This window comes from Scleropages formosus, chromosome 20 (assembly GCF_900964775.1).
Source record: "Scleropages formosus chromosome 20, fSclFor1.1, whole genome shotgun sequence".
Classification (NCBI taxonomy): domain Eukaryota; kingdom Metazoa; phylum Chordata; class Actinopteri; order Osteoglossiformes; family Osteoglossidae; genus Scleropages; species Scleropages formosus.
In genome coordinates, this window is record NC_041825.1 from 19,855,706 (window position 1) to 19,883,274 (window position 27,569).

General features: G+C 44.5%; 1 protein-coding gene across 1 annotated transcript; it reads left to right on the top strand.

Moving 5' to 3' along the window:
• The first annotated feature begins 2,576 nt into the window (after positions 1-2,576).
• On the top strand, positions 2,577-27,400 carry LOC108939875 (rab11 family-interacting protein 4A-like). The gene is made up of 4 exons (XM_018761529.1): positions 2,577-2,802; positions 13,681-13,768; positions 21,028-21,139; positions 27,364-27,400. Exons 1-4 carry the CDS (start codon positions 2,665-2,667, stop codon positions 27,398-27,400), a joined length of 375 nt encoding a protein of 124 aa, XP_018617045.1. The 5' UTR covers positions 2,577-2,664.
• Positions 27,401-27,569: the final 169 nt, after the last annotated feature.

The window sequence follows — 27,569 nt, forward strand, 5'->3', positions numbered from 1 at the left end:
CGATGGGTTACTCATCCATACATCAGTGAAACACACACTCTCTGTCAATCACACTACGGGTGAACCTGAACAGCATGTCTTTGGACTGTGGGAGGAAACCAGAGCACCCAGAGGAAACCCACACCGACACAGGGAGAACATGCAAACTCCACACAGACTGAGCAAGGATCAAACGCACATTCTCTCACCCTCCAGGCGCTGTGAGACGGCAGTGCTACTCGCTGTGCCACCGTGCTGCCTCTTAGTTCAGCTAACGTCCCTTTTTGGCACTGAGGCCAAATTGATGGCATGTAACATGTCGCAGCGTTTGGACTGTTTTCAATTGTGCAACCAATAGTCATTCAATTAAAATGTGAATCAAGGCAGAATATTTAAGAGCTCATCTTTTACAGAAACCCGAAAGATACCCAAAAACCATGCATTTCTGCTTCATGCTGTCAGGATGGAGCAGTTGTAAAAGTGCTCCAAGAAATGCTGTGTTCTTTTAGCCCAAGAACAATTTTGCCGAACCTCAAACAAAATACAGCAGGTAATTATAAAGGAAAAATGTCCAGTAGAGGTGAACCCTAAGTACTGCACTAACAGCCAGTTACAGTAACATTTTGTGACAAAAAGGGTCATTAAGAACACTGATACAGTAAAAAAAAAAAAAAAAAAAAACCATAAATATGAATAATTTAAAATTCATGGAACTCACTCCAATCAGTACTACAACAACAAAAACCTTGAGGTCATTTGCTAAACTCTGCCTATCTTCAGTCTTGCCTCTGGACACAGTCTTTAGGGGTAAACCTTTCAGAGTGCAAAGTAAAATATGCGTGAAAGACACTAGTTCTGAGAGCTTGCTGCAGTTTACGATCCATTAGAGCTCTTGCCTTATTAATGAACTGCTTTGTATTAATGCTACATCTACCAATTATTCCGTTTTTTTAGCTGTAGCCTGTTTCAGTGCAATCATTCTTATTAGGTGGAATAATGTATTACATTCTTTCAAAAATCCAAGTTGCTACATTCAGAGGAGAATTTCTAACTGAACTAATGTAGTGCCCCCTAATGCCGGCTTTATGAAATCAGAAAGCATTACAATGGTCATTTTGGCAACATGACAGCCAGGTACAGTTTCCCTTCACTCTGAAGGATTGTATTATCTATCATATAACTGACATTAAAATACATTGACCTGAAATAGCACATAAGAATTTAATGGAAAGAACTGAACTTAAAAGCACTGGAACAACGATAACAAGATATGTCATTTTCAGCTGTTATCAGTGGATATAGTTGCAAGAGAAATGTAGTCATTTCAGGGTTGCAGGGTGTGAGAGAGGGTATAATAACCATTTTGATGATAATTAAAAACATGTAATTAACTCAAAAGAGTCTGCAAGGTTCTAATACTCAACACATGCAGATGTGAAAGAAAATATCAGCTTTATTGCAATTTCAAGAATTCCATAACAAATTTCAAACAGGCTCCATAACAGATAAGGCAAAGGCACTGTGTGAAGAAGAGAAACGTTGCTATTGTTGAAAAAAATAAGAATACTGCTATGTTCATTTGCCATCTGGGTGGCAGTTGATGTCTCTCCTGGACAGTTACAAGCCTTATGTCTCCTATATTATAAGATATAAAATATTTTACTGCTCAGTTCTGGAAATTGGAAAAACAGATGTAAAATTATTATTTCTGTCATTTAAAAACACGTTGGGACTTTCATGCTTTGAAGATAGTAAATGTCTATTTAAAGGGAGATGTTAAAAAATCTGGTCACCCTAACTCCATTCGTATGATGTATTAGTATGTTTTGAGTTACAGTATATTATATAGTACAACTACACTATTGTACCGTACAGTATTAAATATAGTCTACTATATAAATTCCACTATTGCATAGGTATTATTTAATAATGTGTTAAATAAGCAGACTTGTAGACTTGCGTGCGCAAACGAGGAGATTAACTCATTGGCGTTTAGAGACGATGTTTAGAAATATCTTATTTAGTTGATTTAAAATTGTTTTTTTTTTCTACCTGGAATGGACGGGAGATCACACACACACACTGCCTGAAACTGCTTATCCCAAGCGGGGTCGCAGGGAACCGGAGCCTAACCCGGCAACACAGGGCGCAGGAGTGGAGACACCCAGGACGGGACGCCAGTCTGTCGCAAAGCACTCCAAGCGGGACTCGAACCCCAGACCTACCGGAGAGCAGGACCCGGTCAAACCCACTGCGCCAGCGTGCCCCCCTGCCCTGGCCGGGAGATGTGGGTGGTCAAATGCATTTGGTCCCCCCCCAGAGTTTTTTTTTTTTTTTGTGTGTGTGAGAAGAGTGCTCAGGTAAAATACATGATTGCACTGAAATAAAGGTTTACTTTCAGTTAACCGTTACCTGGGATTTGAAACTATATTGTATGTGGAATTCCAGTGGCCTCAGCAATACACCACTGTGGTGGTGTTCTCCGTGTCCACGCCTCCCTCCCGCCGTGTCCCGAGTGCAGCTGTGGCCGCGATGTCGGGCGGCGCTCTCGAGCCGAGCGGCGGAGGACGGAGCGGAGCGAAGCGAAGCGGAGGGGAGCGGAGGAGCACGGCCGTGGCCATGGCGCCCTCCGCACGGATGCTCCACAGCCTCTGATTCGCACCCGCGTCCGTAGCCCGGGCCAGGATGGAGGACGCCGAGCACGTGCTGATGATGGTGAAGAAACTGAGGGAGGTGTTCGACGCGTGCGACCAGGACGGGAACGGGTACCTGTGCGTGCAGCGCTTCGTGGACCTCGGTTTGCGCTTCGGCCAGGGGGACGAGGTGAGATTCGTGTCCAGAGCAGGTTGGTTTGCTCGGAGAAAGACACTGTTTTACTCGCAGTATTATTGTTCGGTCCACGTGCATTTGTGCACAAAAGTTGACTTTATTTACTGTAAAATTGCGAAGCATAAAGGTACAGATATTAAAGTCTATTAATGGGCTGAACAGATAACCTGAGCGCACGAGTCAGCGCAGCGCTAAGAGCTTTAAACTCTTTGAATAAATATTTAGTTTACTGGTGTAATTTCTGTAAATAATCAAGGTAGATCACCCATCGCAATGTCAAGCAAGTGCTGAACTCGCATAAGTCTTCGGATTTATTAATGTAAGGAAAAGAAGTGGTCTAAGTCATAATTAATTATTATAAATAATTCTCCTATTATAATAATTAATAAAAATTATAAGAATTTATAAGTACAATAATAATAATTTATAATAATTAATTTATAAATTAAAAATCTGCATCGATGAGGAATCCAGTGTCTAAAGTGACTCAAGTCATAACTGAGAAGTGTGTAGTGAAAGTACAGTGCTTCGTTTTTCACACGGTACCTCATTCTGTATGGTTATGAGCACGAACATCTGGATGAGGGCGGTACACAGTACAGTATATTGCGAAAGGTAACTGTTTATGTACAGCGAGTGTGGTGCACGTTGAATTGTACACTGTGCAGTGTAGACTGTACACTGTACTCTGTGTATTGATTGTGCATTGAGACGCGGTGATTTATTGAATCAATGTCGCGCACTGTTCGCTACACTGTGAGCCCTCACCTGGTTACTGTAGCAACAAGCATCGCTTTCGTTGCAGTCGAGTGCTGCTTCCCCCCCCCCCATGAGCAATACAACAATGTGCGTGACAGCATTTCACCACGATGAAATTGGAACTGACATGTCCCACGGAGGCCACCCGCGGCCAGTTGCCTGGTGACTGGAACCACGCTGGAGGAGTCGTAGGTTTAGTTACGGAAATAAACAAGCAGGATCTCTGGAAATAACTTGAATAGAACTGGAATTATTTATCCCTCAGCTATAATTAAGGTGCATTACTTCTTTTTCGCAGCACAGCAGCATCCCATAATTACTTTGTCTTCTTGAGCATTGACACCAGAATGTGGTGTGTTGTTTACACATAATGCGTGTGATCACAGGTTTTGCCGTCCTTTCTTGTCGCCTCGCTGCCTCGCGCTGCCCTTTGAAGGCTAAGAGCGCGCATTTAAAGCGCTCTCCCGCCCGCATGGTGGCTTGTCTGTCCCACTTCAGCAGAATGTGGGTCTGTTCGGTAGCCTCGGTTGGAACGGAACGATGGGCAGACAGATACAGGCTGCGCGCGGGACTCTCTGCTCCGTTGCCAGGGAAACCGAGGCTTGTTGATGCTTCCCTGTGCTCGGACGGACTGAGCGCTTTGGTGAGTCGGACACTCATAGAGCAGGCCGAGTATTTTATTTCCAAAATATGCCTCACTGACAAAAAAATCATGGAAAATGCCACGCCAACTGTGTAGCGAGTACGGTTTTTTTAAGCGTGTAATACAAATTTTTCTCTATGATAATGACCTTATTACATTTACCCGTATTATTTATGCATTTAGCAGACGCTTTTCTCCAAAGCGACGTACATCTCATAGAAAATACAATTTATGCATTACATTAGGAGACATAGTTGCAGAGGTGTGATTCTAGTTAGTTTGTTTTATTAGTCTTGAAAAGGTATCCAGGGAAAAACAGAGTTTTTTTTTTTTTTTCCCTCTCCTGATGTTTTGACTGATCAAGTGGCCATTCTCAGAGCAGAATCCATACTGACATCTCTACTGGATCTGAGTGTGACAGGCTCTTTTGTAATAAACTTAGCAGGGGAAATACTGTATAGTCATTTCAGGGCTGCAGTGGTCACAGGGTGTGAGACAGGTATAACCACACACACACATTGTCAGAACCACTTGTCCCATACGGGGTCACAGGGAACCGGAGCCTACCCGGTAACACAGGGCGCAAGGCCGGAGGGGGAGGGGACACACCCAGGACGGGACGCCAGTCCGTTGGAAGGCACCCCAAGCGGGACTTGAACCGCAGACCCACTGAAGAGCAGGACCCGGTCCAACCCACTGCGCCACCGCGCCCCCGCACCCCCGCGCCCCCCACCAGGTATAACCATTCTGATGATAATTAAAAACATGTAATTACTCATAGCAGAAAGCACTCATACAAAACTTTGAATTCTTGGACAGTTAACATCATTCATGTTATTTGTACAGGAATTAAACTTAAATACGTTGAGTCGAATGGTGGTGAAGCAGGTAGCGTTGCTGCCGCATAGCACCTAGGAATATTGATTTGATCCCCCCTTGGTCTGTGTGGAGTTTGCTTGTTCTTACTCTGTCTGTGTGGGTTTCCTCTGCGAGGGTTCTTCCGGTTTCCTCCCACAGTCCAAAGACATGCAGTTCAGGCGAATAAGTGACTCTAAACTGCTCTTAGTGTGCAAGTGGGTGAGTGACTGTGTGTAGCTACTATGTGGTGGTCCTGTCCAGGGTGTACCCCCCCATCAGCCTTTTGTACAGCGATTCTGGGATAAGCTCTGGATAACCACGACCCTGCTCAGGACAAGCAGTCATTGAAACTGGGTGGATTGGGTGGATAGTGACCCATTCAGGTGTGGTGGTGCAACAGGCTTGGCCAAGTCCTGCTCTCTGGTGGGTCTGGGGTTTGAGTCCTGCTTGGGGTGCCTTGCGGCGGACTGGCGTCCCATCCTGGGTGCGTCTCCTCCCCCTCCAGCCTTGTGCCCTGTGTTGCCTGATTAGGCTCCGGTTCACCGTGACCCCACTTGGGACAAATTGTTTCAGACAGTGTGTGTGTGTGTGTGACCCACTCGGGTAATCACATTTTTCCTATGGCACACGGGCCTTATCTTTGGAAAACGCTTGTTCAGCTGCCACATGGTGGTTTATTTAGTGGATCACAGGTGGCACCCAATACCTATGTTAGAGGTAATGATATTTGGATGGGTTAGAGATCACCATCTGCTCTTCAGTGTACCCATTCTACCTGGGGAGCAATGTTAATCCTAAATACCAGATGTTGCTCCTGTGGCCTAGGGTTTTGACACTATGTAATGAGTGCAGCTGACAAGTCTCTTCTCTTTGTTTGTCAGCTGCTGTGCTTCATGAAATGTGCTCAAATGGCAGAATCCATGACTCATGATGGGAATAATGATTTTAAATTATACTTTTGCAGCGGGTAGATGTATTTACCCATTTAGATAACTATTCATTGTGCTCATGACGAGCTTAAGCCGGTGGTCTGACATGACTGCACAGAATTATTTATACCAGAATGATATGGAAAGGTTCCATTAATTTAGCATTGCAGATTTTCAAATGACCTGCTAAGTGGAACGCTGCGTGTTCGATTTTGTTTATTCACTGTCCCGCAGTGTCCTGCCAAGTGTGATCCCAGGCCATTAGGCTTGCAGGGCAGCCCTAAGTCGAGTGCAAAATTGCTTTACTCCCTTTTGCTCTTCCAGGTCTAAAAATAACCCTAAATGTGGCTTTCATTCAGCCCCCTCCAAATTCCCTGCCCTATTGGCCTCTGATTAACAAACTGTCAAGGTTATTGATAGGATCACAGAGTGTAGTGACCTACACATAAGGTAGTATGTGACAGCAAGCTAGCGGCAATTTCCGTGCCCACTTCTGTCATGAGAAAAATACCATATCGCAATAAAATATCTGCCGTGTTGTTGGCTTCTCCACTTTTGCACACATACAGTACAAGAACACTTGTTTGGAAAAAATGCCATTCTGTTATCGTAGTAGAAATAATTCCTTGTGCTGAGAAACTGCAGAGAATTGTCATACAAACACACACAAACACAACCCCATGGAGTACTTTGTTCTATGAGATATCCCTGTAGAACATTGTTCTATGAAATCTCCAAATGGAGCAGTGATGTCAGACTTAATTCCTGGAGGACCCAGTGCACGCAGGGTTTCTCCTTGGTTATTTACCTAATTAGCTGTATTAACCTTTTTCTTTTGTACAAAGTGACTTACAATGTTAGGCAGTTAACAATTATTTACTTATTTACATAGCAGGGTGTTCTTATGGGGGCAGTTCAGGTTAAGTACAGTATGTTGCTTAAGGGGACTAGAGAAGGAGCGGGGATTTGATTTGAATCCAGTTACAATGTGAAAGCCATAACCACTGTGCTACATGTTGCCCTCTTTAATATTATTTGCATTTGCTTGAAAATAAAACTGTAAGGGGATGCGGTGGCGCAGTGGGTTGGACCGCAGTCCTGCTCTTCGGTGGGTCTGGGGTTCGAGTCCCGCTTGGGGTGCCTTGCGACGGACTGGCGTCCCGTCCTGGGTGTGTCCCCTCCCCCTCCGGCCTTACGCCCTGTGTTGCCGGGTAGGCTCCGGTTCCCCCGTGACCCTGTATGGGACAAGCGGTTCTGAAAATGTGTGTGTGTGTGTGTGAAAATAAAACTTACAGATTGCAGCTGAATTGATGGAATACACACACACACACACACATTTTCAGAACCGCTTGTCCCATACGGGGTCACGGGGGAACCGGAGCCTACCCGGCAACACAGGGCGTAAGGCCGGAGGGGGAGGGAACACACCCAGGACGGGACGCCAGTCCGTCGCAAGGCACCCCAAGCGGGACTCAAACCCCAGACCCACTGGACAGCAGGACTGTGGTCCAACCCACTGCGCCACCGCACCCCCTATTGATGGAATATTCCTTCAAAAACCACACACGTTGACTGAAACTGCTTTCCCGAGCAGGGTTGCGACGAGCCGGAACCTAGCCAGGCAACGCAGGGTGCAGGGAACACATCCAGGATGGGATGCCAGTCTGTTGCAGGGCACCCCAAGCGGGACTCGAACCCCACACCCACCAGAGAGCAGGCACAGGCCATACCTGCTGTGCCACTGCATCCCCCCCTTTAAAAACCATCATTACATTAATTAAGTGATGAGCATCTGTTGGCAGGAGAATATGTCGCATCTAGATAGCCCTTCAAGACCTGAGTTGTGACATACCTTGGTAGATCCTTCATGGAAGGCACATGAGCATGGTCTCAGAGAACGGTTGTGGGGCGAGAGGATTGCAGCAAATCGTTGTAAGCTCTTGTGTTGCCCTAGCCTAGTGTGGGATACTGGGAGACAAAGCCTGGCATTGTTCATTCCCGCTGAGAGAGAGACTGATAAAATGAGGATGAGGAAATTCAAAGACAAAGGCAGGGAGAGAGGAGAACACAATGTCCTCCTTCCTGTTCCTCGTTGTTCTTGACCCACAACATCCCTACAATGATTGGCCATCATGATTGATTTACACTTGGTTTTTCTCGTGCAATTAGGGCTCTTAATTGCATCTCTGTAGTAATTTTTTGTCTGGTAATGAATTACGGTCCTTCAAGGCTCTTTTGCCGTGAAGGATATGTCACAATGGTGTCTTTTGGTGGCACTAATCAGAACTATCTGTGCTTGTCCTGCGATTCCAGCTCAGAGAGTACAAGACAGGAAGGACCGTTTTACAGCAGGCCCTCAGTGCTTTATGGGGTATGCTAAGTCAAATACTCATGGTCTGCTCTCTCAGCTTTATGTCTTGCTATTGTAGCAATTTGGATTTCTCAAATTATAATTTAATTTAATTAAATTTAATTGGCTTTACTAAATCAGCACCGAATGAGTAAGGCATATAAGTCACCAAATGAATAATGCAAGGTAAATTTGACATAGAAGCAAATTATGTTCATGAGTTCATCAATGTGAATTGACAGGATTATAGAAATAACTGTAGGGAAATCTCTTTCAAGATTATACACAAATTCTATCCTGTCAAGCATTTTCTTAGAAAATTCAAGGATGGGATTGATGTAAGTTGTTCTTTTTTGTAGCCTGCACCCAGAAACGGTGCCTCACCTTTTTTGGCACTGCCGTTATACCAAACAGCTATGGAGAGATGTCTCAAGATTTATTATTGATAAATTGTGTAAGGATTTTGCTTTGTATTATGAATGTGGACCGTTTGGGTTCTTCCATTTTGATAAACATACAGAGAAACAAGCTTATATCATTAATTTATTAATCATTTTGGCTAAATATCATATACACAGGTCAAAATTTGCTAATAAAAAACCTATATTTTCAGTTTTTCTTAAAGAAGTTAAGCAGTGCATAGACACTATCAAGGAGTGTGATGATAAGAAGGCCATTAAGACTGTTTATTATTGTGATATTTTTAAGGTCTTGATGTAGTGTTTGGTTATTGGAGTGTTTTGTAATTTAAAGGTTTTTTTTTTTTTTTTTTTTTTTAATTCCCCCTGGCTGGGTTGACTGTTCTGAATTAATGTTCTGGTATTGTGTGTGATTTGTTCAATAAAGTGAAAAAAAAAATAGAAATAACTGGTTTTGTACATCATGCTGACTACCTTGTGCTTTTTTAATTCTGTATCAATTTAAGATAATTTGTTTTTCAGGCTTCTGGAATCAGATACCAATATTATGAAATGGTCATTTATAACGAACAGCTTCCCTGTGAACAAACAAGTACTGGATTGAAGACTTTTAATTATCGGAAGGGAGAAAGTTAGGATTCTTGTGCGCTCAATCTGCAGGAGAAATTGCCGAGGTGGAATAGGACGAAGGTCATGGGCAGTTAGTCTTGCTAGTAAAATCAGCATTGCTGAAACAAACAGCTCATGTCTCTTTCCTTTTGGAGATAATTTGAATTAATTTGAATGTGAGTGATCATAATGGAGATAGTTTATAGTTTTGAAATAGGCAATAGCTGTGGTTGGATATGGAGTCTTAATGTGCTACAGGTGTAACAGGCTGTTGACTAGAAGGGAAAGGGTTAAATCCAAGGTGGAACGTCACTTTGGCAATCTTTGTGGAACTGATGTTTTTTTTCCTACTGTGCACGTCCTTTGGTGCAATTCATAAAATTTTATGTCTGCAAAACTGCATTTCACTTGTTGAGCAAATTATCCAAATGCCTTTTCGCAGCTGCTGGAGCTTTCTTTACATAACAAAATTTTTTTTGGTTGATAAATGAAATACCTCCCTAGAAAAGCTTGTTATATTAAAAATACATTTTAATACCCTTCATGTATGTTCCCTTACTAGGATTATGAAATGAATATGACCAAGTGAAGTAACACACAATGTAAAAACACGGTACATTAGAAACTGTGCCGTGTTCACTGGCCTTAGATATATGACGTCTGAGCAGTGGGGGTATGGAGAATTCTGCAGACAGCCAAGCTCTACACAGTGATCGGTGATGCAGGGGGCGTCTCCGGCTAGGCCCCGTGCCGAGTTCAAGAACGCTGTGCGTTCGCAGCTTTTCGCTTTGTGACATGTTTTAGCCAGTCATCGTGTGATTCGAGTTTAATTTGGCTATTACAGGAAAGGTGAGAAATCAACACGGTTAAAGAGTCCCTTTGTTAACTGGCAATAGTGTGGCTGTGGGAGGAGCTGGCGGATGTGTTATGGGGCTTCTTGGAGCTGTCTGTGGCCTGCAGCATCCTCCTCCTCCCTGCTCTTTCCGTTATGCAACAATTGCTGCAGACGGAGGCCGCGTGGGTGACAACTGTTGAGCACAAGCCTGCGAGTGTGTTCTCTTTAGAGCCTCTTGCCTGTAGCCTGTTACATCACTCTCGTTGCAGCATCACAGAGCGCACGCTCAAGCCACCCCGGGGACCAGTAGGAAGTGGCCGCCCAAGAAAGGGGGGCTGGTCTCCTCCATCCCGTTGTCCCTGCACCACTCAGATGGAGTTCCCTACGGACTCTTACACAGGGCAGAACTTTGGGTGTATGATAATTTAAAAGGGCTTTATTTTAATAGCAGATTGAAAATAAAAATAAACATTTAAAGTAGCGCTGGAATTCGTATACTTCAACACCACATCTTTTCAACACTGCATCCACATTTGAAGGGGGTGCGGTGGTGCAGTGGGTTGGACCGGGTCCTGCTCTCCGGTGTGTCTGGGGTTCGAGTCCCGCTTGGGGTGCCTTGCGACGGACTGGCGTCCCGTCCTGGGTGTGTCCCCTCCCCCTCCGGCCTTACGCCCTGTGTTGCCGGGTAAGCTCCGGTTCCCCGTGACCCTGTACGGGACAAGCGGTTCAGGAAGTGTGTGTGTGTGCACATCCACATTCTTGGTGTAAATATTACTTTGGTACATGCACGTTATGTAACCACCGGGAAAGATAGAAATTCATGTCCCACCGTTGATGCTCACAGTAAATTGTACCCACAGAGAAAAGTATCCCGATAATAGGCAAGACAAAATTTTCTGCGAACACAAGACTGTCCCGTGGCCTCCAGGATGCATTCGTCAGCAGTGCCCGACCGGCGGTGAATATTTCATGTTGCCAGTGGATCTAAGCATATTGCTTTCATAAATATTTGAAGTGAGAGGAGGTTCAAACATGTGCTGGGCCTGCGTGGACAGATCCGAACGCAGGCCCGGTGCTTTCAGTCTTCGCGGTCGGCTCTGCTCGTGAGGCCGGGAGAGATATCGCCTAACGCTAAGTGTACTTTCACGTGACGAGTGTTTTACACAGTATGCTGCGTGCACCTCACAGTGACAGGAAGCCTTGTATATTGGGTCATTTTAATTTTGCTTTGGATAACAGCCTCTAACGGATATATAAACAACCACTGATTTTTTGTGTAACAGCTACTGCGGACTGTTCTTCATCCAATTTATGTGACTTTGGTGTAGTAATTAGACTTCCCCTGCATTTCTAAGGAAGAACTAAGTCCATGCTTTTCCTCACCTCCTGCAGCGAAAGGTATTTTTTTATATTAAGAATGAAATGGGACAGCACTGGATCACAGCAAGACGGATGTATTAGCACTATACGGAGAGACTGCAAAAACGCACACGTACAAAACAGAATACGAGGGGAAAAGGTCACACTGTATTTCTAAAGGAAGCTTGTGCTGTAGGCCGTAATAATAAAATATATTTCCTTGCCAAATATGTAAGCGTGTTCAGCCTATGCTCCTTAGATTACAGTTTATAAATTGCGTTTGGGAAAATTTAATTATTCCAGTTAGCAAGCACAGGTGAAGGTATTAACATATATGTATGCTCAGTGGAATTGTCTTTAGCTCTCATACATAATGCTTCACAGGGGGTGTCGTGGCACAGCGGGTTTGAGCAGGTCCTCCTCTGCGGTGGGTCTGGGGTTTGAGTCTCGCTTGGGGTGCCTTGCGACGGACTGGCGTCCCATCCTGGGTGTGTCCCCTCCCCCTCCGGCCTCACGCCCTGTGCTGCCGGGTTAGGCTCTGGCTCCCTGCAACCCCACATGGGGCAAGCAGTTTCAGATGATGTGTGTGAGACATAATGCTTCATTATTCTTTATTTAGCTGTTTCCAAGTTACAATGACAGAATCGTTACGGTACGGAGCATAGGGTAGCAATCACATAATGATAATCTTGGGTGAAATACCTTATATACATAAACAAATACATGATACATTAAAGGTTGGTGGCTCTGACTTGCTTTGAAAAGCCATGCTAGAGCCATTTCTTTGTCAAGTGTGACTTCCTCTTGCTTGACATTGGGGTCTTTGCATTTTGCATTGCTTGGTGTGCGTTATTTTTTGCGAGGGACAGAAAATACAGGGTACAGATGTTCTGTCTTTGAGTAATGTGGTAATTATTTTGTTGTGCCTATGATATTCAGAACATCTAAGCAAAGGAGTATGTTTGAACTATCATAAGTTAAGTGCAAGTGATGTTCACCCGTCAGTCAACGTTAAAGAGGCTGGAGCAAATGGTATTCTGCACCCCTTTCGGATTCCACGTTATTTTAGCATTGCCGGAGGCATAAATCCCCAGAGAAAACCTCCGTTAAACACCTTAACATGCTGTCACCCTTGATTCCCCTTTCAAACATTAAAAAGCCTTTGCTGCAAAGTCCTCAACGGGAAATATCCCGTTGTATCCTTTGGTTTTACCCTTACACATTCTGCTGTGGGCGGTGGGGCTCCTCATGAAGACGCGCTTTTGTGAAAACACGTTTTGCACATTTCGATCTCTGCATTGAACTACATTAACGCTTTCTAGTACAAATGGGAAGATTGAAGTGTCCCTGGGAGGCGATAAAAGCAGAAATGTTCCTAGATAAAGTATTGGGTTTTTGCTAACCTGTCATAAGGGTGTGATTTATTGCACTTGTGTGGAGAGTAAAACTGTCTTATGAAGGACATAACTAACCTCAGAACTTCACAGGAATAAACTTGACCCGGACAGATGCTTGCTTTTTATTTATGAGATTCTCTGTGTTCTGCCACTGTCCTTCAGCTGCGTTGTCTGGTCTGTGCAGTGTCTCAACGCTGTGCTTAATAATTTGGGTACTACGTATATGCTTTATTTAGTCTCTCCAACAAACATGCATGGATGCTAGATCTCAAATACATCGAAGTGTGATACACTTATGGGTAATTTTTGATTTTCTGCAGTTTTAGATTTGGTTGTTTACTAGGATGAGCAGGCGTGGCAGATGGCAGCTTCACCAATGGTGCGTTGGCTGAGCAGTTGGACCACTGAGTCACCCATCTTGGTGCGCACCCTGACAGATGGAGCCAGTTTGACTCGGCGCCTGGTGTGTTCCTACCTGATTCTCAGTGGCCAGCCTGTAGTAACTGGTTAACAGTGTTTGCAACTTCTTCATTAGTTTAGGAGTCATCAATGTCACTGCCAGCAAGCTGGTGTGGAACAGAGAGAAGAGAAAAGAAGAGTGTCAACTGCGCATAGATATATCACCATTGGAAGTTCAGCTCAGCTGTGCCATCCCCATACAGGAAAAACTGTAACCCAGCTGTCAGTTCTCATGCAAGCCTTCTCATTTCCCAGGTGAAGAAGCTGGCAAACTACCTGGACCCTAATGCCCAGGGCAGGATCAGCTTCAAAGACTTCTGCCAAGGAGTGCTCGCAATAAACGGTGAGAACTTGATCTCGTTGCAGAAATAACCCTTTCAGGAAACACATTCAATAAATCTGAAACTTTGAAACTGCCCCCTCAGGTAGAGTCTATTTTGAAAAAGTATAGATATAATACGGTGGGTCTGGGGTTTGAGTCCCGCTTGGGGTGCCTTGCGACGGACTGGCGTCCCGTCCTGGGTGTGTCCCCTCCCCCTCCGGCCTTACGCCCTGTGTTGCCGGGTGGGCTCCGGTTCCCCGCGACCCCAAATGGGACGAGCGGTTCAGAAAATGTGTGTGTGTGTGTGTGTGTGTGTGTAGATATAATATTCAGTCATTTTACTTGGTAATGCTGTGCTCAGTGGGGCAAAGAGCACAGCGCTCGGATCACATCTTTCTTTGGTGAGCTGAAAATTTCCCCTGCTGTCGACTGCTGCTGTCAGTGGTGCAGCAACTGGCCCAGGAAATGCAATGGAGGAGATTAAGTAAGTCCTTACAGAATACAGTAGAAAGGTAAAGTGTAGTCCTGCAGCGACATAAATTGCAAAAGAATTACAAAGCATGAAGGAACACATGGAAAGAGGGTCTTTGTTCCAGGGTGCGGAAGTTGTGTGCTAGTCTCTTGTATATCCACACATGAATTTATTTGTCACGCGGAACACAGGGAGCCGGGACGGCTGAACCCAAGTGCAGCGTTGTTCGTCTGAAGTTGAGGGAAGAGGCAAGTTCTCAAAACCAGGGACAGACGAAGGCTCGGTCGATCGGCGAACAGGACAGGACGTGGTCGGAAAACAAAGCAAGGAGTCAAAAAACCGGAGATCGTGAACAGAGAATAGAGTAAGGGTGTGCGCGAAGTGACTCGAGGAAGGGCGGTTGTCCCAAACGAGATTCCGCAACGGTACGGGGGCTGAAGAGGGTCTTTATAGGGTGAGTGATTAATCAGGAGCTAGCGCAGAGTCAGGTTTTGTCCCTTGTGTTGTGGGCGTGGACGTGACATTATTAGTGTGTATGTGTGTCTTTGCTTGCGTGTCCAGTGGTTCTAGTTACATTTCAGATAGTATATCCTGAATCCACGGTCTCACCAGGGTCAGGGACATGTAGCTTCCATGGTCTAACAGAGGCACCACATAAACATGTGTGAATACATATTTTAGGGGAGTGACAAAAATGACAAATTACATTTCTATGTTCCTGACCGTTCACAAGCCTAGCACTTAGTTTTTGACCAGGGACTGTCCTATACCTCTTTCTGACCAATCACAAGTCTTGATCACTGAGTTCTAGTGGTATCTAGTGAGGTTCAGGACTAGAAGAGTGTTTTTGATACACGCTGGTGTTCCTAGCATCTTTAACATGTTAAGTTCTTAAACCACGTTACTGCATTCATCTGGCCCTGAAATTACCCTGTGACTTCACAAAGTAACAATGCCTACATTTAAGTGCATGATTTTAATAACATGGAAATTAGCAAACCATGGCTGGCTGGAAAAGTTTTGCAGACCTGCATTTCCGTGAGATCAAGGCATCTGCCAGACTGCACCCAGTTAGGATAGAGTGAGAATCGGCTTTGCAGTACGACGATGACAGGTAATTTCTCCTGATGTGCCTGCACTAAGAATTGGTCCTCAAGATATCCCCCCTGACCCTTAGGCCCTGGGTGGCAAAATTAGACCTGAGGTGGTCAAAAGCTAACAGCCCTTTTAGTGACGGTTGGGAGGCAAGACCTGGTCCTGGAGGGCTGCAAACCTTTAGATTTTAGAGAATGTATTTTAATTACTGCCATGTTTACACCTGAAATACCAAGTGAGGCAACTTACTATCCAAATAAGACAAGTGAAGGAGAGGGAAAACAGAACCAGTGTATATTGTATCTCGAGGAGCAGGTCCGACATTTCTCCTGTATTTCTCTATTTTAGGGCTGTGTGCTTGACGAATTTCACTTCTCAAGTTCTTGAGTCGCTGCTCCCAGAGTTCTCGGTGCTGTGAGGAGATCTATAAGGGCTCTCATCTGCTTTTAATACTTACGCCATGGACGGATCACCATGTGGTCTCTTTCATATGGAAATCAGCAGTATAACTCTACTGATACATCTCCATGCATGAGCCAGACTTCAACTGATGTGTGCAATGAGGACAAGGTAATTTTATTAGAGGTGTTTTTGTGAACCTTTTTCCATCCCATGTTAAGAGGTGGATAAGGATGTTCTCCATGGTCCCGTTGATCCACACTCCTGCGATTGTGTTGCTATGTGAATGACTATGACTAGTCATTGCCCAGAGAGTGTGGATCAGAGAGTTGCACTTAATTGTGCCCTGAAAATATGCAATTAGGAGGTTATATAAGCAACTGGGAACTAAAACGTTATATTTACATTTATTCATTTAGCCAAACACTTTTCTCCAAACCAAATTAAATTTTATTTTGCTCTGTTCACCTTGATAAACCACTGTTCTGTGTTGTATCAAGTAAAATTTTACATTCTGAATGAAAAGAAAAGAAAAGTAGCAAAACAGTATATGCAATGGTGCTTAAAAGTTTGTGCACCCTTTAGAATTTTCTCTATTTCTGCATAAATATGACCTAAAAGGCAAATAAATGAAAAAGTATAACGGCTTTATCTCATTTACATTTATATTTATTCATTTAGCTGATGCTTTTCTCCAAAGCGACGTACATCTCATAGAAAATACAGTTTGTGCATTACACTAGGAGAAAGAGACATGGCTGTTGGTGTGTGATTCTTAAGTACAGTTAGTTTCCTTCCTTCACCATATGCACCAATGTTCATCACACAAGTAGCTGCATAAAACTTAACCAGAACATTGCCGATTCTTAATCACCTTCCTAGTAGTTCTTTTTTTTTTTTGAGATACATATAAACATTTACGTTACGTTGCAAGACTGGCTTTGTAAAGGACTGATCCGAGCACAATCATAAACTTGTATACTTTATGGGCATGAACATTTATACCTTACATAAACTTAAGAGATCATGGGCGAAGTGAATCCGGAAGAGATGAGTTTAAAGGCCGTTTTTAAATGTGGACAGAGATTCAGCAGTTTTGAGTGAGAGGGGGAGGTTGTTTCACCACAATAGAGCCAGAAACGAGAACCTCCGTGCTTTACCTTTCGTGCGTGGGACCACCAAGCAGGCAGATATGGAAGAGTGTAGCGGTCTGGTTGGGGTGTAGCGAATGATCAAGTCTTGTAAATAGCTGGGAGCAGTTCTATTGATGCTGTTGTTGGCAATAACCAGGGTCTTCAATTTGATCCGGTTCAGCTGCAGGAAGCCAGTGCAGAGAAATGAGTAGAGGAGATACATGGGAACGCTTTGGCAAGTCAAGCACAACTCATGCAACAGCATCGTTCTGTATCAGCTACAGAGCTTTGATGGCAGTAGCGGGAAGGCCGCTCAGGAGAGAGCTGCAGTAGTCCAGACGGGATGTCACCATGGCCTGGACAAGTAGTTGGGGAGAGTCAGTTGTGAGGTAGAGATGGATCCTGTGGATGTTATGCAGGATGTATCTACAGGACCAGGTTGTGGCTTCGATGCGCCGAGAGAAAGATAGACTCGAGTCAATCATCACTTCCAGACTCTTGGCCAAGCAGGTAGGCAGAATGAGTGAGTTATCCAATTTGAGTTCCATTTGTTTAACTGGGTTTTCTTTGTCTAGTTTCAAGACTTGCATGAAAATCTGGTCACATTTTAGGTCATATTTATGCAGAAATAGAGAAAATTGTAAAGGGTTCACAAACTTTCATGCACCACTGTAAATGTCTCTTGCTGTTGCTTGCTTGTGTTGAAGGCAGTACATTTGGAGAGAAATGGAATCCAGCATAACTGGGAGACTGGACTGGCAGTTTTTTTTCATCCTGTCCAACTAAATGTTTCTTGGATGTAAAGAAACTTTTTAGTTCTGATCACCATGGCTTCTGTAACCAGAAGTTCCAGGAGGCTGACCTACATTTTTGATGCCAAGGGTTAAGGGTCCCAGGTACAGAGCACAATGCTCTCCATAGACACTAGGAATTGTTTAGCTCGGCTAATTCCCATGCTGTTTTGTCATGTCTTCTTAGTTTCCTGCCAAATCACTTTAGCTTGCAGTTAATTGTCCAGTTTGAAGCATGACATTCAGGCTGACTCAGAAGGGCGTGAACACCAGCACACAACTTCTGTGATGTGCACGATGCAGGCTTCAGGTTTCACTGGCAAATCAGAACACGTGGAGGAGAGTGCTGTTCGCACGGTTCCATGTGCAGCTGTTAACGTGTAGCTGACAGCAGGTGTCAATGAGAATGACAGAGTAAGAGGACCCAGACATCTCACCTTAGAAAGGGACTATGGATTAGTTTACGTTGTCTTGGTCTCTTCGCTGGAGGTGGCTAGTGCATAATGAAGTCATCATTTTTTTGTTGAGATGTGTCCTTCTCCTCAGTTGTTGGTTCACATGAGAGGAAACTGAGTGATAGATAAAGACAGAGGGGGTTAGAGAAAGTGAGGAAGACAATGAAAAACATGAAAAGTGGACAATTACTGCAGCCGGTGCAAATCTGCCATTGTTGCCCGCATGTTGAAATGCGTGTAGAATTTCACTTTTGGTGAAGTCTTGGGTACACTTGACAAGCCACGGTGCTGTTTTTCCACACGCACACACTGTCTGAAACCGCTTGTCCCAAGTGGGGTCGCGGCAAACTGGAGCCTAACCCAACAACACGGGGCACAGGGGACATACCCAGGACGGGGCGCCAGTTCATCACAAGGCACCCCAAGCGGGACTCGAACCCCAGACCCACCAGAGAGCAGGACCTGGCCAAACCCGTTGTACCACCGCACCCCCTTCTTGTTTTTCCACATATATAGTTATATCTCTTACCAGAATTGCATGTATTTTCTCAGCACCAGTATTGAATCTCATTTTATGCTCATGGTAGATAAGTATTTGCACTAATAGTTTTGTGCATGTTAAATCTTGTGATAACTGATGGAAAAGTTTCCCCAGTTTTGGTTACTTCTCGGGTAACTGGGAGGATATGTACTGTGCAAGATCTCTGTGGAATTACTCACATCTTTAACATCCCGCCATGTCCTTGCTTTTATTTCTGCAGTTCACAAGTCTCGTGGTTCTCTTGGTAAGATTTTATACTAAGTAACTAAGAAAACTTGGTAACTTACGTTGTTCTCGGTGCTTTAAGGGTTTGAGTCAAAAACCTTCCAGTCATGAGTGCTGCTCTTGGAGGAGCCAGGTACTTTGCAAACAGGGCAGTCATAATCTCGGGTATCACATCCAGGAATTGTTGACTGAGATTTCACAAAACCAAAGCCAAAAATGCCCGCAAACACAGCGCCAATGACACTAATCCTGCACGTGCCACTGGTCGAGCACAGCTGGGGACTAAGTGAGAACCTGTACGAATTACGCATGGGCAGGGTAATCGCGTTCGGCGTGATGCCCCCCTCTGCCCCTACTGCCCCCGCTGCCCTTGTAGCGAAACTCGTGATCCGTGACGAGACCGACCGTGAGCGCTGACCCATCCATTTCCCCACTGATCATCGCAGTAATGAGTGCTGTGGCTCCCAGCCCATGCACGGCTCACCTCAGACCCTGGGAAACTGGTGGTACGGACAAATGAGCATCATTCAGTACCATTCTCATCAGCCTGTCACATGCTTTCAAACAGCTCAAAAATTCAACCAGCTACCTATTATTACTGTTTCTTGCATGCTTCCAAAAGTTACTTACACAGACTAAATGTTGCACTTTTTTTTTTTTTTTTACCAGCTAATACAGCTTGGTACTTTAATTTGAAGCAACGCAGCATAAAATTTACTTTACTAGTATATAATCAATTTTTCTGTTTCTTAACCACCAGGTGATTCTTGATCACCCTCCATTTCCTCTGTCAGATGCATTTCTTTATGAAGAAATGCTGTGAACAGTGTTTCCCTTGACTGCTATTTATTCATGACCTCTCCTCACAGGCCTTTGCCTCCATACTGTTGAAGTGCTGCCGAAATGCAGAGATGTGAATAAAGCACTGCTGCTGTCCTCCCACAAAAACTGCAAACCACTGCTATTTCCATTTCCATCATGCTAATGTAGATAAATTGAAATAAGTGGGAGAAATACAATAATTTGGAGTCTGGGTGGCAGGGTGGCACAGCAAGTAGCGCTGCTGTCTCACAGCAACTAGGTGGTGCGAGAGGACATGGGTTTGATCCCTGCTCGGTCTGTGTGGAGTTTGCATGTTCTCCCTCTGTCTGTGTGGGTTTCCTCTGGGTGCTCTGGTTTCCTCCCACAGTCCAAAGACATGCTGTTCAGGTTCCCCCATAGTGTGAGTGACAGAGAGAGTGTGTGTGTTCCACTGATGCATTGGTGAGTGACCCAGTGTAAGCAGTGTATCTAGCAGTGTAAGTCAACGCGGTGAATAAGGTGTGTGGGCCGATAACACTACATAGTATCCGTTGGAAGTTGCTTTGGAGAAAAGAAATATAATGTGAATGTCCAGCCCTCTGCCCTGTGTTGCCAGGTTAGGCTCTGGCTGGCTGTGGCCTTGCTTGGGACAAGTGGCTTCAGCCACTGTGTGTGTAAATGTCTGTTGGTGGCCTTCGTGTAGAGAAATTAAGCATTTTTTGGTACAGAATTTCAAAGTATTCATTTTTCTGTAGGGCTAAATATATTTTATTTTATCAGCATCACTTTGCGCTATAGGACGACAGAGATGTCTGGAGTACAAAGATGAGTTATGTAAATGAGATATGGAAACAATGGGTAAGGAAGCAGGATGAACAGTTCAGATGTCACTAGATTACATTGTCATAATTCCCTTCCACTGTACAAGTCCTTCCCCGTGTGTATGGTGTTCATTCTAGAACTGTAAAGCCTTCATTGCCTTGGCTGCACATTTCAGCTCCATGACCTTTAATCCTAAAATCCACATCTTTATTTCATGTTTTGCTGAAGCAAAAATCTGTCGTATGCCAGGCTTCGGGGGTTCAGGGAATTTCTCAATGTTTGGACTTAAGATTGAGTTGCAGCAGTGAACTCACTACCTGCTTACAAAAAATAGGATTTTAATAGGTTGTTTTGTTGGAACTCCCTCGAAATTCTACATCGAATCTCATTTATTTGTAACGCTTCTCGGAGTCAAAGCCGTGACCTCGGTCCATGTTGTTTATCCACAAAAATCAGAAAAATCAGGTAAGGATTTGTTTTTCTCTTCAAAAACTGCTGAGATTGCTTGAAAAGGGATTTGTGCTACATGTTCATTCTTTTTTCTAGGTTGTGAGGAGATTTTCAGCACAGCCCCAGACTCAGGTGACATCACCCCAGGACCTTACAGGACAGTCAATGGCTACTACTATGAGGTGGGGAGCTTGATGAAAGGTCTACGGTACATTGACCGTCATGCTGTCCACCAGTCTTTATACCTCACTGGTGTTCTTTTAAATATATCTGGAGTATCTGTGTGTGACATTGTTCTCACATTTTTAATTAAATGTGCCTACAGGAATAGAAAACCCCCAAAAATACATGTTATGGGGACATCCCAATGAAGAGAATCTTTTTTTAAAAGTCTGTCTTAAAGGTTAGCTCCTCCAAAAGATTGAAAGTTCAGAAAAATTTTAATTTGTTTGCACTTTTCCTAGTTTTGTTTGGGTGGGGGTAGGAATAATTTTTAATATAAAATCTGGAGTCAATATAAAATTGCCGCAATGACAAACAAGCGTGACCTTGAATTACGAGTGTGTCGTCTGTGTAAATCACAGGACTCTCTTACTCCGTACTGAATGCTGTCGTATTGACATACACACACACACACACACACACACACACACACACACACACACACAGTCTGAAACCGCTTGTTCCAAGCAGGGTCGCGGCAAGCTGCAGCCTAACCCGGCAACACAGGGCATAAAGCTATAGGGGGAGGAGCCACACCCAGGACGGGATGCCAGTCTGACAGAGGGTACCCCAAGCGGGACTTGAACCCCAGACCCACCAGAGAGCAGGCCCCAGCCAAACCCGCTGCACCACCGTGCCCCCTCCTGCTGTGTTGAATGTTCACGAAACTTACAAGGTCATCAGTTCAGATACTGATCCGTTTTCTGTGCTCTCATCGTTTCCTGCTTGTAATGTAGCGTTTTATTCATGTGGGCAAGTTTGTTAGTACATCCTCACCGACTCTATTCAGTCAGGGGTTTTAGTGATCTTCCCTACATTTATGGCATCATGGTGTATATTTTAAACACCTGGAAGGAATTTTTGTAAGTGATGCCCTTTTGGTTTTTTATGTTCTGCCTCTACATTTCTTCTATGGACTTATCCCTGTGATAACTCAGAAGGAGAAATACATAGTTTCTGCACACTTTACACAGTTCTGCATACTCCGTCCCTCCCTCCATTATCAGTGGCCACTTAGCACATCCTGGGGTTCAGAGCCCACTTTTGAAATATAGGCTGTGAATCAGGGTACAGCCTGGACTGGATCGCAGTACATGGCAGGAAAATGACACACACACACTCATTCACTCACACTCACAGACACTAAGGGCAGTTTAGACTCACCAGTTCACATGAAACGCATCCTTGGGCTGTGGGATGGGACCAAGCCACCCAGTTAAAACCGACATGAACATGGGGAGAACATGCAAACTGCAGACAGAGAGGATTCAAACCCATATTAAGAAATAAAGCCTAAGAATTGTGAGGCACCAGTGCCATCGCATGATGCTTGAAACAATCCATGTCCGTGTTGTGTGTGTAGTTACCCCCAGCACAGGTGGAGAAAGGATTCACTTGTATATGATATTCTAGACTAACAAAACTTTTTTCTTTGACAGTCCCGGTGAATAACCACTCTGCTGTGGGCTCTCAATTCACAATGTTCCAATATTTTATTTTATTTTAGTTTTTTGTTTTTTTTTTTTTTTTCCTTAGGACACTGTTAAGTGTGAAAGTAAAAAAAAAGTACTGCTTAAGATTCCATCTGCTGCTGTTGTTGAGTACTGGTTCGACAACCTCCTTGTTCCTGTGACTAATTCTTGTTTTATTGTTTCTTGATGCGGGCATTTATCTATTTATTTTCTGTCACTAAATTTAACATCATGAATTTATTATTGTTTCCAGTTATTATATGGTGTACATTGTGTTATGTAAACAATAGTAACAGATGCCCAGGAGATGTGGTGGACAGGATCCTGTACACATTGCATAGTCATCACAGCACTGTTTTGTGTACTCATTGGCAGTTTCGATTTATTCCGAGAAAGTAGTGAATTTTATTAGTGGACAGTTTGTAGTAGGCTTGCTGCGTTATTTCTGTAAATCTGTGTTTACTTTTTTGTGTTTCTTTTTTAGTGTGTCTGAAGTTAGAACTGCTAGGGACTCTCTCTCGGAAACAACGGCATCATCTCTAAATTGCTTAATTGAAGTCGTTTGGATTGGAAATAAGATCCACCTGATGTTCAGGTGCAAATCAGATGATTACTGAAAAGTAGACCAAACTACCTAGGGCCACTTTCTTGAGGGTTGGAGTTTCACAATTTCTGTGAGGTACCCTGGTTACAGCTACAGCCTCCGTAAGTAACCCTGCGTACGTGTGTTTACAGGCTCAACTGCTCTCTTTGGGCTTATAGTAAATCAGACCTTGCAGAAAATTTGTTAGAAGTTTACGTGATACATTACCTTTATTTTTGTTTCATCTGTATATGGTGCTAGGATAGACTACTTCCTGTGCAATGATCCCTTAGTTATTTAATTAGGAGGTTCATTGGTTTCCTAATGAATCTGTAATATTTGGTTAGTAAGGGAAATTAAAGGAAGAAGTACAGTTCCTAGCTTTTTAAAATCCATGTAAAAGTGTTTTATAAATGCAAGCACCACAAGTCCCAATGTTCTAAATAATGGCTCCCTAATGTTCTGAGCAAAATTTAAAAAAAAAAAAAAAAAAGCAAGTCCATCAAGCTCTTTTTAGTGGCTGTGATTGCTGCTACTGTTCAACAGGGGGCACTACTGATCAAAAAGTGATCCTGTCTTATTTCTGGTTTAAGAAGGAGCTGAAAGCCTTTATGATGATGTGAGATTAATTCATACACAGTGCGTGGAATGAAATGTACAGATTTTATTTTTTTATATCTCTTTAGGAGTTCTGTGTTTAAATGGCCAGTCAAGACAAACTGGTTTAATACAATATACTTGAAATAAAACTGTATGTATGCTCTGGATGTAAAAGAAGAACCTTTAATATTTGTTGCAGTCAACTTTCCAAAAATACCTGGTGTATTGAAAAAGACAGGAAGGTAGGTGAAGGGGGCACAGTTTATTCACACACATTACCAGCTGCTTCTATTAGCCTTATACAGCTGGCCTGTGGGGACTGTCTTCTGTCTTTAACCTAATAACATGCTGTGATCATGGTCAGGGCGGCTCATGCTGTATGTTTTATAAATCTCTGCACTTTATCAACACGTTAGTCACCGCCAGTCGAGTGTGCGACCTCAGGATGGTGGCTGTTGTTGTGGGGTGGGCAAAAATAGGACGGCTGTGTTTTCTCCCTGTCTGATTTCTTGGCGTGCGTGTGTGTGTGTGTGTGTGTGTGTGTGTGTGTGTGTGTGTGTTGGGCTTCTAGCCCTTCATTATGACTTTTCTGTGGCACGCAGTGGGTTGCATGTGTCTTCTTTCAAGAGCTAGTTGGTAAAAGGATCCTGTTGTAAAAGTCTGTTTTGTTTCAAAAGAAGGATTATTTCATTCCACATTATTCTTGAAATTAGTTTTAGTAACTGATTTGAAAAAGTATAGTATAAGTATGTGTGTCTCAGTAACTGGGCCTCTAGGACATGTGGGAGGGAACTTAATGATGGGAATAGAGCAAGGTGTCCAAAACCGCAGGCACACTTTGGTATTGAATTTCTGTTTAGACCCAAACAGCAGCGGCTGCTCATTGTTTCACTGTGGCCACTCGGAGCGATCCTCTTTTGGAGACCAGAATAGAATAACTCGTTGTACGAATGCGGAAGTGCCCTTGAAATATTCCGCGAAGCTGCAATTGAGCATTGATTTGCAAAGTGTGAAAGAGGTATATGTGAAGTGGCTCCTGCGTTCAGGAAATTATGCTCTCTGTCAAAGGACAAGCCGCTGAGTTTTACTCGCGCTTGCAGTCAGCGTCACTTCAAGGTATAAACTGTAAGGTATGGTATACCAATGTAAGGCATAAATTGATTAAGGGGGGTGCAGTGGCACAGCAGGCTTGACCGGGTCCTGCTTTCTGTCGGTCTGGGGTTCGAGTCTCACTTGGGGTGCCTTGTTAGGGACTGGTGTCCCATCCGGAGGGTGTCCCCTCCCCCTCCAGCCTTACGCCCTGTGTTGCTGGGTTAGGCTCCGGCTCACTGCGACCCCGCTTGGATGAGCGGCGTGTGTGTGTGTGTGTGTGTGTGTGTGTGTGTGTGTGTGTAAATTGATTTGATCCTTTTTTCATTCTAAACTGAGTAATTGTAGATGGTTGAAGGAACTTTAATGCATGTTAGGCCACAGACTTCCCTTCTTTTGCATATGCACCCTTTCTTCACATCTGCCCGAGGAATTTTTGCAATGTGCAAAAATGTGATCTTCAGAGGACATGATGTGTTTTGACCAGGGTCTGTCCACCTGTGGAAGAGAAGCTGGAGTTTACCGGAGAGCGCATGACAGAGTTTCCATTATCTGAGGAAGTGGTGTGCTCCGGATCCCACCCGGAACGTGCTTCTTCTTTTTCGGCGACCGTGGCTTGTTAACGCAATCGGGCATCGGACTTCATGAGAACGGCAGGGAGCGATCAGCCGTTTCGTGGTGCGAGGCGATTGGACACAAAGGGGGCTGTCTTGAGCCGGCCGGCTTGGCAGCCCGCAGCTGTGCTACTGCGAGTGTGCGAAGAGGCTTCCAGCCAGGCTCATTCAGCAGGGAGCCCCTCGCCACAGAGACCTCGTTGCCATAGTGAGGAGAAGAATTGCGCTGCTGCTGGGCTGCTCCTCCAAGGGTTGGTTTGCGCTCCTTGGCGCTGGTGGAGTGCGAAAGAGAGGTGAGAATCGTATTTTTAGTGTTTGAGGGACAAGGTTTAGTGTCGGTCTCTCGCACATGGAGGCGTTTTTTAGGTGGCGGCTGAGCAGCTCTTTCTCAACTTTAACCACAGCGTCAGCTCTATAAAAGCAACAACTGTCTAGCTGTCTAGTATTGACTTCCACTTTTTTTTTTGTACTACGGTAATATGCTTTGTGGCCGGGCTAGACCCGCGTGTGCTGGTGAATGTGGCGAGTGATGGCTTGGTGAATAATACACATTTCTGCTCTTCAACCAGCCTCCTTCCAGTGCTCATTTTCAATGTCCTGCCAGGTGTGCAGTCCTTTGGGGGTAGGATTTTCCAATAAAAGTTGTGTTCTGCTGATAGTAGCACACTTGAGGAGTGTCAGGCAGTGTGTGACTGCATCTCAGTGTAGATGGATCACTGTGCCTATGGGAGGAAAGGAGAGAGGCCCTGTGTGTTGACCCTGTTGAGCAGGGTTGCCCCATGTGGTCTGGAGGGGTGCTTGAGGAAGGCTGGATAGGGACCAGGAAAGGACTACAGCGGTTGTGTGCTGCAGAAAGCGGCTGAGGAGTGGGTGGTCTAGTTCACTGCTGCTGAGGAAGAGAAAAAGGGAGGAGGAGAATGCTGAGGAAATTGGCGGGATTTTCAGAAGGATGCCAAACAGAAAATTAAACCCAATCCCTAGGGGTTGGGGACAGCTCGATCCTCATTGAATCGAGTGGGGCAGTTACTCGCACCACGCTAATCAGGGAGGCATCTCAAAGCCTCCTGTCGGAGACTCGGGGACCCAAGTACGTAAAGAGGCATATGGCCAACCGGACATTAGGGACCTGTCACTTACTTGCACCTGTAGTGGCGAAAGGGGATTTAGTCTCATTAGATGAGATTTTCCAGCTGTTACCACCATAAAATTACAATGCCTCACTGTGGAGAGCTGCTGGAGTATGCATGTAGTTCTCCTCAGCTCAGGGTCTGGTGGATCCCCAGGGACGGCTCACTGTTAGGGCACCTATGGTCGGTCTTAATATAGCCGTTTTCACTTAATGTTCTTTTTGTCTCCAGGAAGTTTTACATTCCCCTATGGTCCACGGGCTGCTGGTGTGGTTTCTTATTTCTGAAGTATAGAAACACAGCTCTGTGTCTATTGTGATTTGCGTTGCAGGGGAAGTCATGGCACGGCACCACTATGCCTTGTCTTAATCCATAACTTGACATATAAAACCTTATCTGTGCTGCATCATCATTTAATTTTTGCTGAAACTTGACTGCATAACCCAAATCTTACAAAACCCTTTCTGTGCTATTCTGTCACTTGGATGTGGAAAAATGTGAAAGAAAAGAACTGATCAAAGTATGAAGCATCGTGTGCATGACTGTGATTCATGCACGAGATGCTGCATACTTTGATCAGTTCTTTTCTTTCACCTTTTTCCGCCCGTCAGTTTCTATTCTGAGCTCAGGCAGCGCTCGTCCTCTGAGGTGGCTGCTGTTTGAGAATGTCCATGTGAGTTTAGAATGGTTTCTGCTGTATAATCCCCCTCAAACACCCCTAACAGGTTCACACTGGCACTGTGGAAGCTCAACCTGACTTAGGCTGAGAACTCACTGTCCGCGCTGAAGTCAACGCGCTGTGGTCAATCGCGGGTCGCGCATGTTCCGATAAATCATTCATGTTGCTTTTATGAGGAATTGTGTATACTGTCGATGCTGGAGACCCGAGATTGAGCAGGCTTTTGTTGCTGCAGGAACTGACCCACATAAC